The sequence below is a fragment of the Leuresthes tenuis genome, unplaced genomic scaffold (genome assembly GCF_036924035.1).
Source record: "Leuresthes tenuis unplaced genomic scaffold, fLeuTen1.0.hap1 SCAF_19, whole genome shotgun sequence".
Lineage (NCBI taxonomy): Eukaryota > Metazoa > Chordata > Actinopteri > Atheriniformes > Atherinopsidae > Leuresthes > Leuresthes tenuis.
In genome coordinates, this window is record NW_027325373.1 from 18,136,729 (window position 1) to 18,146,986 (window position 10,258).

At 40.4% G+C, this 10,258-nt stretch overlaps 2 protein-coding genes across 4 annotated transcripts; one reads left to right on the top strand and one right to left on the bottom strand.

Annotated features, from left to right (window-relative positions):
• The first annotated feature begins 168 nt into the window (after nucleotides 1-168).
• Nucleotides 169-4,998, top strand: enoph1 (enolase-phosphatase 1). Its single transcript, XM_072372151.1, has 6 exons — nucleotides 169-549; nucleotides 1,161-1,262; nucleotides 1,691-1,893; nucleotides 2,698-2,830; nucleotides 2,923-3,046; nucleotides 4,208-4,998. Exons 1-6 carry the CDS (start codon nucleotides 466-468, stop codon nucleotides 4,345-4,347), a joined length of 786 nt encoding a protein of 261 aa, XP_072228252.1. The 5' UTR covers nucleotides 169-465; the 3' UTR covers nucleotides 4,348-4,998.
• Nucleotides 4,999-5,706: 708 nt separating this feature from the next.
• On the bottom strand, nucleotides 5,707-9,952 carry tmem150c (transmembrane protein 150C). 3 transcript variants are annotated; one of them, XM_072372153.1, is made up of 9 exons: nucleotides 9,726-9,952; nucleotides 9,017-9,103; nucleotides 8,652-8,838; nucleotides 7,181-7,234; nucleotides 7,065-7,100; nucleotides 6,923-6,990; nucleotides 6,622-6,749; nucleotides 6,366-6,549; nucleotides 5,707-6,221 (listed from the first exon to the last, which is right to left on the bottom strand). In XM_072372153.1, the coding sequence occupies exons 3-9, from the start codon at nucleotides 8,723-8,725 to the stop codon at nucleotides 6,025-6,027; spliced, it is 741 nt and encodes a 246-aa protein (XP_072228254.1). In that variant the 5' UTR covers nucleotides 8,726-8,838; nucleotides 9,017-9,103; nucleotides 9,726-9,952; the 3' UTR covers nucleotides 5,707-6,024. The 3 variants fall into 3 exon arrangements, with proteins under 3 accessions (XP_072228254.1, XP_072228255.1, XP_072228253.1); XM_072372154.1 differs by lacking the exon at nucleotides 9,017-9,103 and having other exon boundaries at nucleotides 8,652-8,735; XM_072372152.1 differs by lacking the exon at nucleotides 9,017-9,103.
• Nucleotides 9,953-10,258: the final 306 nt, after the last annotated feature.

Consider the following 10,258-nt stretch of genomic DNA (forward strand, 5'->3'; position numbering starts at 1 on the left):
TGGCTGTTTAGAAGAAAATTAAGAAATGGGAGGCAAATCGAGACCTTTGCACAGTACAGTGTTTACTTATTCTTTAAACATAACATAAATTATTTTATTTACAATCGATATCTGTTTAAATACATCTTTTAATGTAAAATGTGTGTAAAGAGACATTTGCTTCTGTACCGCCACCTAACGGTCTGGAGGCTGAAGTGACAAAGCTGAACATGTGAGCTGGTCACTGCTGCTTTGTATGTTAGTTAGCACCGATGTAATGGCAGTGATAGCAAGTTAGTGAAAGCAAAAACAACAACAACAACAGCAACTACATTTTCGTCTCATTGGAAATATCCGGCTTCAGTTGGTCAGTCCGGGCTGGAGAAGCGGGGAAGACCGGGGCGCTTCCTGGCTGTGACACCGCAGTGTGCTAACCGAGCTAATCTCAGCTAACGACTCCCAACTGATCTCTCTCGTGATTAAAAAATGGCCACTGTTTCTATCCCTGCATGCACCCGCACTCTCTTGCTGGATATTGAGGGAACAACCACACCAATCACATTCGTTAAGGTAAAGTGATTTGATATGTTACGGGTTCAACGGTTGTGCTAACAGCTGCCTGTCTCCGGATGGTGAACAAAAACAGCTTAGCTTCTCTCTGCTTGATCTGCGGAGTCACAGCGAAGACTTAAATTAAATTTAACTCTGTCTTATTTGTATGCAAGTACGTTTTATGTATCTGTTTCTTCAAATTTGTATCGATATTTGCACACCACCCTTATGCTGCCTTCGCGTCCTACGAGATTGATCGGAATTGCGGGTTTCCCACTCGAATAGAACGTTAATGTCAATCGCCAAACTCAAGGTTAAAACGAGCAATTTTATTCATTGTGTTTATCATTGTGTGACCATCAACTCAATGATGACATTTTTCATAATTTTTTTCACCAATTTTTAACCAGAAATTTTACACCAATGTTAATATAATTCCCGTCATGAGACTCAAACTTCCCCATATTCCATGAACGCAGCACAATATTAAACGTGTTTACTCCTTTTGAATAATATAGTAAAACAGGAACAACACTGAAAACAGTCATATGAGTGGCCGATTTTCATTCAGAATTTTGTAAACACATGCAAACAAGTTAAATGAGTTTGTTTCTGTTTTCTCTTTTCAGGATATTTTGTTCCCCTACATCAGTGAGCATCTTGAGGAATATCTGTCCTCTCACTGGGAGGAAGATGAGTGTAAACAAGACGTTCATCTCTTGAAGAAACAGGTTGGCAGATGATTTTTTTTTCATGTGCAGTTCACCATGTTGATTTTAAAGTCCATCACAGGTTATCACAGAAACTCTTGGAAAGATGTGTCAGCAGACTGGTGAAACAAAAAGGCGCTGTAGTCGTAATTCTTCCCTGTTAATCTGACTTGTATACTTTTTGTTGATCAACTAATACATTAATGTTAATGTGTCCGTTTGCCTTGAGTCTTCTAACTCTTAGTCAGAATTTATGGAAAATATTACAATTTCTTTTGTACAATTTGCAGCCATAATATCAAAAACAAAAAAAGATTGATACAAAAAAAACCCAACAACAACAAATTTGTCGCAATACGCGAGAATTAAAAGCTTCCAGATGTTTTAATGCACGGATCACAAACCGTAAGGTTTTGCCGCTACAATAAGAAGCCTGTCTGTCCTTGCAGATTGAGGAAGACATGAGGCAGAACCGGTCGTGTCCCGTCCACGCCGTGGACCAGACGGTTCACACAGATGAGGAGAAGGCCATCAGGGAAGTGGTGGAGAACGTGCTGTGGCAGATGGCGGCAGACAGGAAGTCCACGGCACTCAAACAGCTCCAGGGTCACATGTGGAGGGCAGCTTATGCTTCTGGGAGAATCAAAGGCGAGTAAGTACACTGGTCATTTTCCTAAAATTCCTGCTTTTACACCAGCTCAGCTTAAACACAAACTATCACACAGCCATTAAACTGAGTTATCTAGGAAACATCACGATGGATATTATCTGCTAATGTTCTGTAGCTCCACTGGCCAAACCCACCGGTTACTGCTCAGCCTGTAGACTTTACACTGTATTGACAAGCTGAGAATAAAGATTTCTTGGTACTTTGAAGGTTTAAAATGAGTAAGTTCAAATGGATTAAAAACTTTGAGGAAAAACCAAAGGATTTCTATCCTGCATGGATATCTTAAACTCTTTTCCCCTCATCTACACACCATTGTTTGGAAAAAAAATCTCATCCATAGAAAACGTACAACACAATAACGATTATGGAGCAGTGAACGCCTTCATCCTTCAGTACAGATGAAAAGTAAAGTCAAAGAAGAGGAGACAGCGGCGCACAATCTTTACACCCACAATGCCTTAAAGTATATATTTCTCTTTTCTAAATAAAGAATTTTTCACTTTATTAAGTGTTTTGTCTAACTTGGCAACTAAAACCCAAAGAGGTACATTTTACTGTCTTGTAAGTGTAATTGTCACGTGTCAGAAGCTGTAAGTCGTCTCATTTTTAATCCAATATGGTTGAAATGTGTCATAATTTCCTGTCTGCTCCTGCAAATTGAAAATAGTTTTTTTAGAGCACATAATGACTTTCCAGCCTTCGGCCATGTTCTGTAAGCTTGGTACGAGCTAAAAATCAATTTAAAAAGTGACACCGACCTTGACGATGTTGTGCTGTTGCAAACAGGATCTATCCAGATGTGGTTCCATCCATTAAAATGTGGCGAGAACACGGCCTGAAAGTCTTCATTTACTCCTCGGGAAGCGTGGAGGCTCAGAAACTCCTGTTCGGATACTCTGTCGAAGGAGACGTTTTAGACGTAAGTAGCCAACTCTGTCGTTAGTTTGATTTAACAGACTTTGTTTACGAGATAAATGTCTTGTTAGCATACCTTTTGTTTGATCGTTTCAGCTATTCGACGGTCACTTTGACACCACGATAGGAGCTAAAGTAGACGCCAAAAGCTACGAGAGGATCGCAGAGAGGATCGGCTGCCAACCTGAGGAGATCACCTTCCTGACAGACGTAACCAGAGGTAAGCAGAGGCGTGTTCATCACTTTGAAGAGAACCGGTATTAATGGAAAACAGCATGGAAGTTGCCAGAATTTGTTTCCTTTCTTTATTAATTAGACAATTTGGAAAAAGAAGTTTCTTGTGACTGAAACTATGCTCCTTTGAGAAGTCAAAAAAGCCGCTTCTTTAACTCTTTTTGCAGCACGTTTGTGACTTTGAGCTGCATGTTGGTTCCAGGCAGTTTGGGTGAAATACGTGCCGAAGATAATTTGCGGTACCCAGCGTTGGACGATGATAAATGAACATAGGAAGGACTGAGCATCTTTAATCTCACTCTTTTGTGACGATTTGGACAAAAACATCTTCAGTGTTCCATATTCCAAATGTTTGATGTCTCTATCTATACAGTCCAGCGTTGCTTCTTTTTGTCCTCACCCAGAAGGGGCCAAAAGTAAAGCTTTATTACCCTTTGGATCGTCTGTTGTCTGAGTGGCCCGTTAGCATGAAGAGGCTGAAACATTCTGGCAAAAATTCTGGGCCGTATTCAGAAAAACTCTTGGTACAAAAAAATCACTGCTGTTGATGAAATTCGAAGAAAATTCTTTTGAATCGTTGCAGTTCCCTCTGAAAATTAAAGAGTAGATCCTCGTAAAGATGAAAGTTACTATATAAAGCGTCCTAACCATTTAAAAAAAAAAAAAAGAATTCTAAAAGGTCAAAAACTGTTCCTCAAGTTCCCTAAGCATGGCTATATGTTGGTTTATGTGTCAAAAGGCCTAAAAGGAAGGAATGAAACTAAATCTAATAAATAAAAGAATGACCCCACACATCAACGCAATCTGCACAGAACAGTCATATATGTATAAATTAGCAAGAAAACATAAAAAGCAAATAAAAATGTGATAAATGTATGTAAAAGATGTAAAGAAAAAAAGCATTTTGTAACAGTGATTTTAAGACTGATTTTATTACAGATGTGCGTCAGAAGTTAAAGTATTTACAGACTGATCATACAGCATTTTCAGAGCACCGATGTTTGTTGGGTAAAAAAAAAAACAGCCTTTTGTTTGTCCTGAAGCTGGAGCTTTCTGAGGGGAGATTTGATCTTTCCTTTTTTCCAGATGGAGGAATAACTTGAAGCTCAAACGTAACCTTTTGGATCTGTACTCCCTGTTATTGCAGAGGCCAAAGCGGCAGAAGAAGCTGGAGTGAACGTGCTGGTGGTGGTCAGGCCTGGAAACATGGAGCTGACGGACGAGGAGAGCGCCCATTACAACCTCGTTACTTCCTTTAGCCAACTCCAGCTGACGGGACGTGCTTAACACAGAGCGTGGAGGGAGGCGGAGACAACTTCTGACTTCACTTCATGATGACATTTTCCTTCTCTTCCTTTCTACAACTCTGGTGTTTTCTTCCGTTGGAGCAAACTGAGTCCCAGCCTTTGAGAAGCTCAGCTTTCAGATCCTTTCGGGATGCCTTTCGCACGCACAGAGCATCACTATAACTCAAGTGGGACGTCGCCGCCGTCGGCCCATTCAGCGAACCGGGAAGCTGTGGATAGAAGTTGCTGCGCAGCCCTAAAAGTAACGACAAGTGTGAAGGAAACTGCACGTGAACTGTGAGGTTACTGTACCTTTTTAACTCTTAGATGAACTGCGTCTTTGACTGCCACTTTCCAAATGTGTGTGTGAGCTGTATTCGTCACCACTTTGAAAACATTTCCCACCTGTATACATACAGATGTTGCGGTTTTACCCAGTAATCCTGTTTTAGAAAGTAGAACCTCAAACTTAGCTCTAATATCTTAATCACTTCCCTCACAGGTGTCTGTAGAAATGATGTTGCATCGGTGTTGTTCCTCTGTTCATCTGTAATGTGGATGTTGCCAAACTGATAACCAATGCGTGAAACGTAGTCGGTATTGATCAGGAAACAAAACTTCTAATAAACACCGTCTCACACAGAAGCCTGTGTCCTTCAGTCCAAATGTTGAGTAAATTTAATAACACTTTATTAATCGCCAAAAGTCAGCTGACTAACATGGATAAAGTTGAAGTGTAGCAGAGAAGAAGAAGAAGAAGAAGAAGAAATTTTCAGAGGTCACCATCAGTGTGTCGGTATTTTTGTAGGTTGGCAACAACTTAGCTGATGATGTCACCTACAGCACTGGCATCTGAGGTGCACAGACTCTCCTCCTTAGTAACATGTCCAGGATTACACCATCTATTTCAAGCACTGTAACCCTCCTCCTTCACTGTTACCGCTCTGTCTGCAGTCTCTGTCTGCCCATATAGTCTTAAAGCTGAGCAGAGAGGTGTTAGAGTTGTTCCTGCTGTCATGTCTTGATTAAGAAATAATATTACCCTCCTGATATTCCTGCTGTGTCCTCATCAGGGTTCCAAGCTCATCCATTTATTCCCCAGTGATCTCACATTTCCCATGATGATCAAAGGGAAGAAAAAGCTTAAACTTCCACCTCCTTTTTCTCCATTTTGTTCCTGCTCTGCATCCTAGACGTCTCTCCTTCAACTGGGGGTTTGATTGACTGCAGCACAAGCTAAATGCCCTATATGAAGTAAAAGTGTTTAAAAAATATCAGATAATTCAATAAAATTGGCTTTTTATTTGTGACTTAACCAGGAAATTCAAAGTTGATCAAATTATAATACCAAGAAAACAGATTCTTCTGTAGTTTTATTGAGGCTGGTTTGGGCATTGATACCAAATGCATGCATCATAATGTTCACATACTGAAAAAAATCATTTGCAAGGTTTAAAAAAAAAAAAAAAATACATTCTTGATGAAATTGTCCAAATCAGGATCTTTTTCACCAATTAAAAATACATAAAGTACAAATAAAAAGTAACTTTTAGATGCTGCTGATAAATGTGAGAAACATACAAACAGCATGCAGCGTTGCTGTTTTCCTCAACGCAGAAAGGGACGACTGGTGCATGTCGAGTCTGCGGGGGTTTAAACACAAACCTGTCCAATCATCCTATAGCTCGTCCAGCTCGTCTCTGAACACTTCAGATGTCTCTCGCTTGCTGGTGGAACGCCTTCCGGTGTCTTTGAACGCCATCTCGAAGCGGCAGTGGCGAAACTCGATGCCTAAAGTGCCGATGAAGATGAGGAATAACATGACCAGAGCCCACTGGCATCGAGCTGCATGCATGTGGGAGATCATGATGAAGGCTGCACCGGGGGAGTTAAGGGCTGGTAGGGCGTTAATCTGGGGTCATATTATACAAGATCCACCGACAGATCTGGCCAGAAATAACATCCACGCCACAGAACACCTGCGTGTAAAACCTCATCTAATCTTTTGTTAAAGGATACAGTATGTGAGTATTAAGCAGAGGGTGATGGACGCAGACAACAGGAAACGAGCGATGGCGACGTTCCTCCCCTCGTTCTTCAAGTTGACTCTCAGGGTGATATAGGACTGCATCCAGCAGTAAAGTATACCCAGTCCAAACGTCATCAAGGTGCCAAAGTCGTGAAGCATTCCCATAGCAAATAACTAGAACAATCAGTCAGTTAATGAACTGAAGTCTCAATCAGGAGTCTGTTCATTCAACAGAAGTGGTGTTACCTGGAAGTTTCCTACAAGTGTCATCCCAAAGCAGCCAAAAAGGAAAGCAAACATACTAACAAAGTTCAGCCAAGCTTTGTCTATTCTGTGATTCAGCTGAAGGAATCTGAGGATGCCGATGATGAACCCTGAAACAGAAACCCAACGAAAATAACATAGCACATTATTTATAACTATATTATTACTATTTACATGCAGGCTCAAAGCATGATGGGAGCTTTCCATCGTGCTTCCATCCAACTGTTCTAACATCTGGATCTTTTATAAGAACTGAACTGTTGTGGTGAATCACTTCCATTACCCAGAAACGCTGCCAGGTTCATGACCTCGCTGAAGATGCAGCTGGCTGGTGGAAAGTTGCCTGCGATGCTGCGAAAGGAAAAGTGGCGAAATTAGTGTTTGCTGGTGTTAAATATACACAAAGGTGTTATAAAGGTGTGCACCTTATGTAGGGAGGATAAAGGGTTCCATTCCTCCCCCTAGAACAAATATAAAATTAGATTAATCCCGACATAAATCGAAATATGATCCACAGAAGACAATGGAGGATAATTCATACCTGTGCTGTGAAGTCAGGGGTGTTATGTTCTCATTGTAAACAGCCACAAAGTATCTGTTTACGTGCAACAAAACACAGAAAGGAAACTGAATATTAATAAGGCGTAAAAATATGCTGCAGCATCACCTGGTGTGGAGGTAATGTGAGGGGGGGGGGGGGGGGGGGGGGGGGTCCAAGGCTCTCCTACAAAAAACTATTATTTTTTGTGTCTTTTAAGCTGTTTTGAAGCATTATTCTCAGTTTTGTGCCACCACATCACCACAATTTCACTTAAATTTGCCCTGAGACTTTATGATCTCTATGATAAAAACATGTCTGAATATAATCATGCAGAATCTGTGAGTCATAAACATGAACTTTCTGTTTTTACGAGAAATAAAGATCACATTTGAGCAGATCTGCAGCAGCGCGCGTCCATGACAACATCCCAGTAGACAAGTGTGTAGAAAGCCCTCTATAAGCCCCCCGATAGCCGTCAATAACAACAACACAGCAGTTATGAACTAACAGTGCAATAGTACGCGTTCATTCATTCATTCGTCTTAAAGTATTGGTGAAATAAAGACAGATAATGCCTTATTTAGAGGCTGTATTGTCTAAGCCCTGTTCTCTCCTGTTATATGGATATACGTGGATCTCAAGTAATCTAAATATCTTCCCGAAGGACGCAGACTTTCACCAAACTGCTCTCGTGAGTAGATAAATGTATTTCATGCCAGAAATAAGGTCTAGGTTTGGACACGCACAGGTAGTTTACCCAAGAATCTAATCAGATTTTAAGAAGCAGCTCCGCATTGACGGATTTCAAAGTGTGTTTTGCATTAAAATCCTAAGCAGAAGCCGTTCTGGGCAGAATTATTGCTTATAAGGTTTATTTCAGCAGTGAGTGGACACTGAAACAAACGTATAAGTTTGTCTGGACACAGAAATGTTGTAAATCTGACCAACTGAAAACAGTCATCATACGTTGGATGTTTTTGTGTATTTCTGTCGTCATCAAAAGTCTTTCTGTAGTATTTTTTGTTCATCTGTGCGGTCCTTTTGACTCCGTTGACAACTGATTTGCGTACATTTGTTGAACCTTTTTATGGCAGTCCTGGTCTTTGTAGTAAATATGAGCCTCTTTATAGAAATTTTGTTTGTTTTTTAGCTGTTTTATGCTTCTTCTACTGTTTTTTCGCCTCTTATGTCTGCTTTTCTTTGGTCTTTGTAGCCGCTTTGCTCCTTCAAAGCCGTTTCTCTCTTGCTGCAATCATAAAGGCTTCCACATATCTTTGTAGTTTTTAAATATTTTTATATGTGTATTTTTTTGTTGCTTTTTGTAGCTGTTTTGTGCATCTTTGTAGCCTCCTGCCACAGCAGCTTCACACTGATACTCCTCTGTGTGCATAAAACACAGCATGACTGCAAGCATATTAATTAATTAGATTGTCTCTTTTTAGCACATAAAGTCAAATATGTGGGAACTTACACAATCCAGAGTCCAGAAGCCGTGCACACGGAGAACATCGGAGGAAGAAAGGCCCATAGGCTGAAAGTCTCCATCTTGCCCCCGCTGACACCACAGAAGAAGAATCTGTGTTAGTCTGTGAGAAGACTCAGCATCTGACACTTGGTGATCATCAGAGATGTTACATAGACTGTGGCCTTTCGAGAACCTTAAAGTAACACAGGTTGAAGTCATTAGGGAAAGTTCCTCAAAGGTTACAGGCATAATTCATAATGTGACCCTCAGGGAATGTTTTTAACCTAGTTAAATATTTGTACTTGGAGACCTACATCCTTATCAGAAACATGCCGATAATGTAATGTTAACAGACGGAGAGCGGTACACACCCTTCAATGTAGCAATCAGGTGTGGTGGAGGAGGGAAACATCGAAAACATGCAGGGCAGTGGGTCCCGAGGAGCACAGTGTAACAGGCTGGATTTGAGTGGGCGGGGTTTAGCAGAGGAGGTGGAGTCAACTTTATTCAAACGACTTAAATAAATAAACAGCTTGAATAAGGAAAACTGGACTTTGAATTTTGAAATGAAAATCAGAATGACTCATTACAAACTTTCAAACAAAGGGGAACTAAAATAAATCCATAGATATGTTTTTAGGGAGTTTTACACTTTTTCAGTACTTCAGACACCTAATATATGCTCCCAGGAACAGAAAAAGTTTTATTTTATTTTTACATTTCCTTTATTTGTAGCCATGAATTAAAACAATTTATATAGTTTTAGGTCTGTTTTACAAAGCCAGAATGTCCAGCTGTTAAATAAATTTATTTTCCACAACAGCTGGATGTATTTAAAGATAAACAAGCCATGTCTGTAGGGGATATTTTTCCTCACTGAGAATATGTTTCAAAACAACAGAATACACAGTGTATCATGTGATCCTGTTGGAATTTTGTAACGTGTCTCTTAGGGGCGATAATAAAATAAAAACAAAAGCGGAAGTCATACATAAAACAACAGTCTGCACGTGTTCAGATACATTCCATATAGAAAACGGTTTTACAGTCGGTGTGTGAACAGGTGAGTGTGGGTCTTACCTGTCCTTATGGTGGGACAACACTCATCGGATCGGTTGTATGGACTGGAAATGCTGCCTGAAACGTAACCTAACGTAACTCCCCGTGCTGAGAGCAGATCTCTTTAGCTCTTTAGCTTCCGGTAAGCATGTGTCCGTTACCCTCCTATCAGCAGATATGTCTAATGGTGCTTATCGGCTGTGGCGGATTCACTTCTGCACTCAAATGTTTATATGTGTATATATATCTTGAGAGAGAGAGAGAGAGAGAGTGTGTGACGTCATCTCTTGGCTAAACAGTGCATGGCGGATCGAGATAAACATGGCCCCAACGGCACGGAGAAAAAGCCCCCCCTATGATTGTTAATTTATTTACTTTTGTGTTGTGCCTTTTTGGGTGTTTTGTGGGTGGTCGAATATCTTTTGAACAGTATCACATCCCCTTTTTAAAAAAAAAAAACCTATTTCATGTTACTTTGTGGTTGTTTGTTGTACAAACTGTGAGAGTATGGCCATCTCACAATACTTGGCAAGTTCGTGTCAGAATGACCTACT

What these genes read in the sequence shown, in the direction of transcription:
- tmem150c (XM_072372154.1), bottom strand. Translation starts at nt 8,725, where the DNA reads ATGGAGACTTTCAGCCTATGGGCCTTTCTTCCTCCGATGTTCTCCGTG. An exon ending in CTTTATCCTCCCTACATAAG is followed by an intron (nt 6,991 to 7,064) that starts GTGCACACCTTT and finishes TTCCTTTCGCAG; the next exon opens with CATCGCAGGCAACTTTCCAC. An exon ending in GAACCTGGCAGCGTTTCTGG is followed by an intron (nt 6,750 to 6,922) that starts GTAATGGAAGTG and finishes TTTCTGTTTCAG; the next exon opens with GGTTCATCATCGGCATCCTC.
- enoph1 (XM_072372151.1), top strand. Translation starts at nt 466, where the DNA reads ATGGCCACTGTTTCTATCCCTGCATGCACCCGCACTCTCTTGCTGGAT. An exon ending in CACCAATCACATTCGTTAAG is followed by an intron (nt 550 to 1,160) that starts GTAAAGTGATTT and finishes TTCTCTTTTCAG; the next exon opens with GATATTTTGTTCCCCTACAT. An exon ending in TTCATCTCTTGAAGAAACAG is followed by an intron (nt 1,263 to 1,690) that starts GTTGGCAGATGA and finishes CTGTCCTTGCAG; the next exon opens with ATTGAGGAAGACATGAGGCA.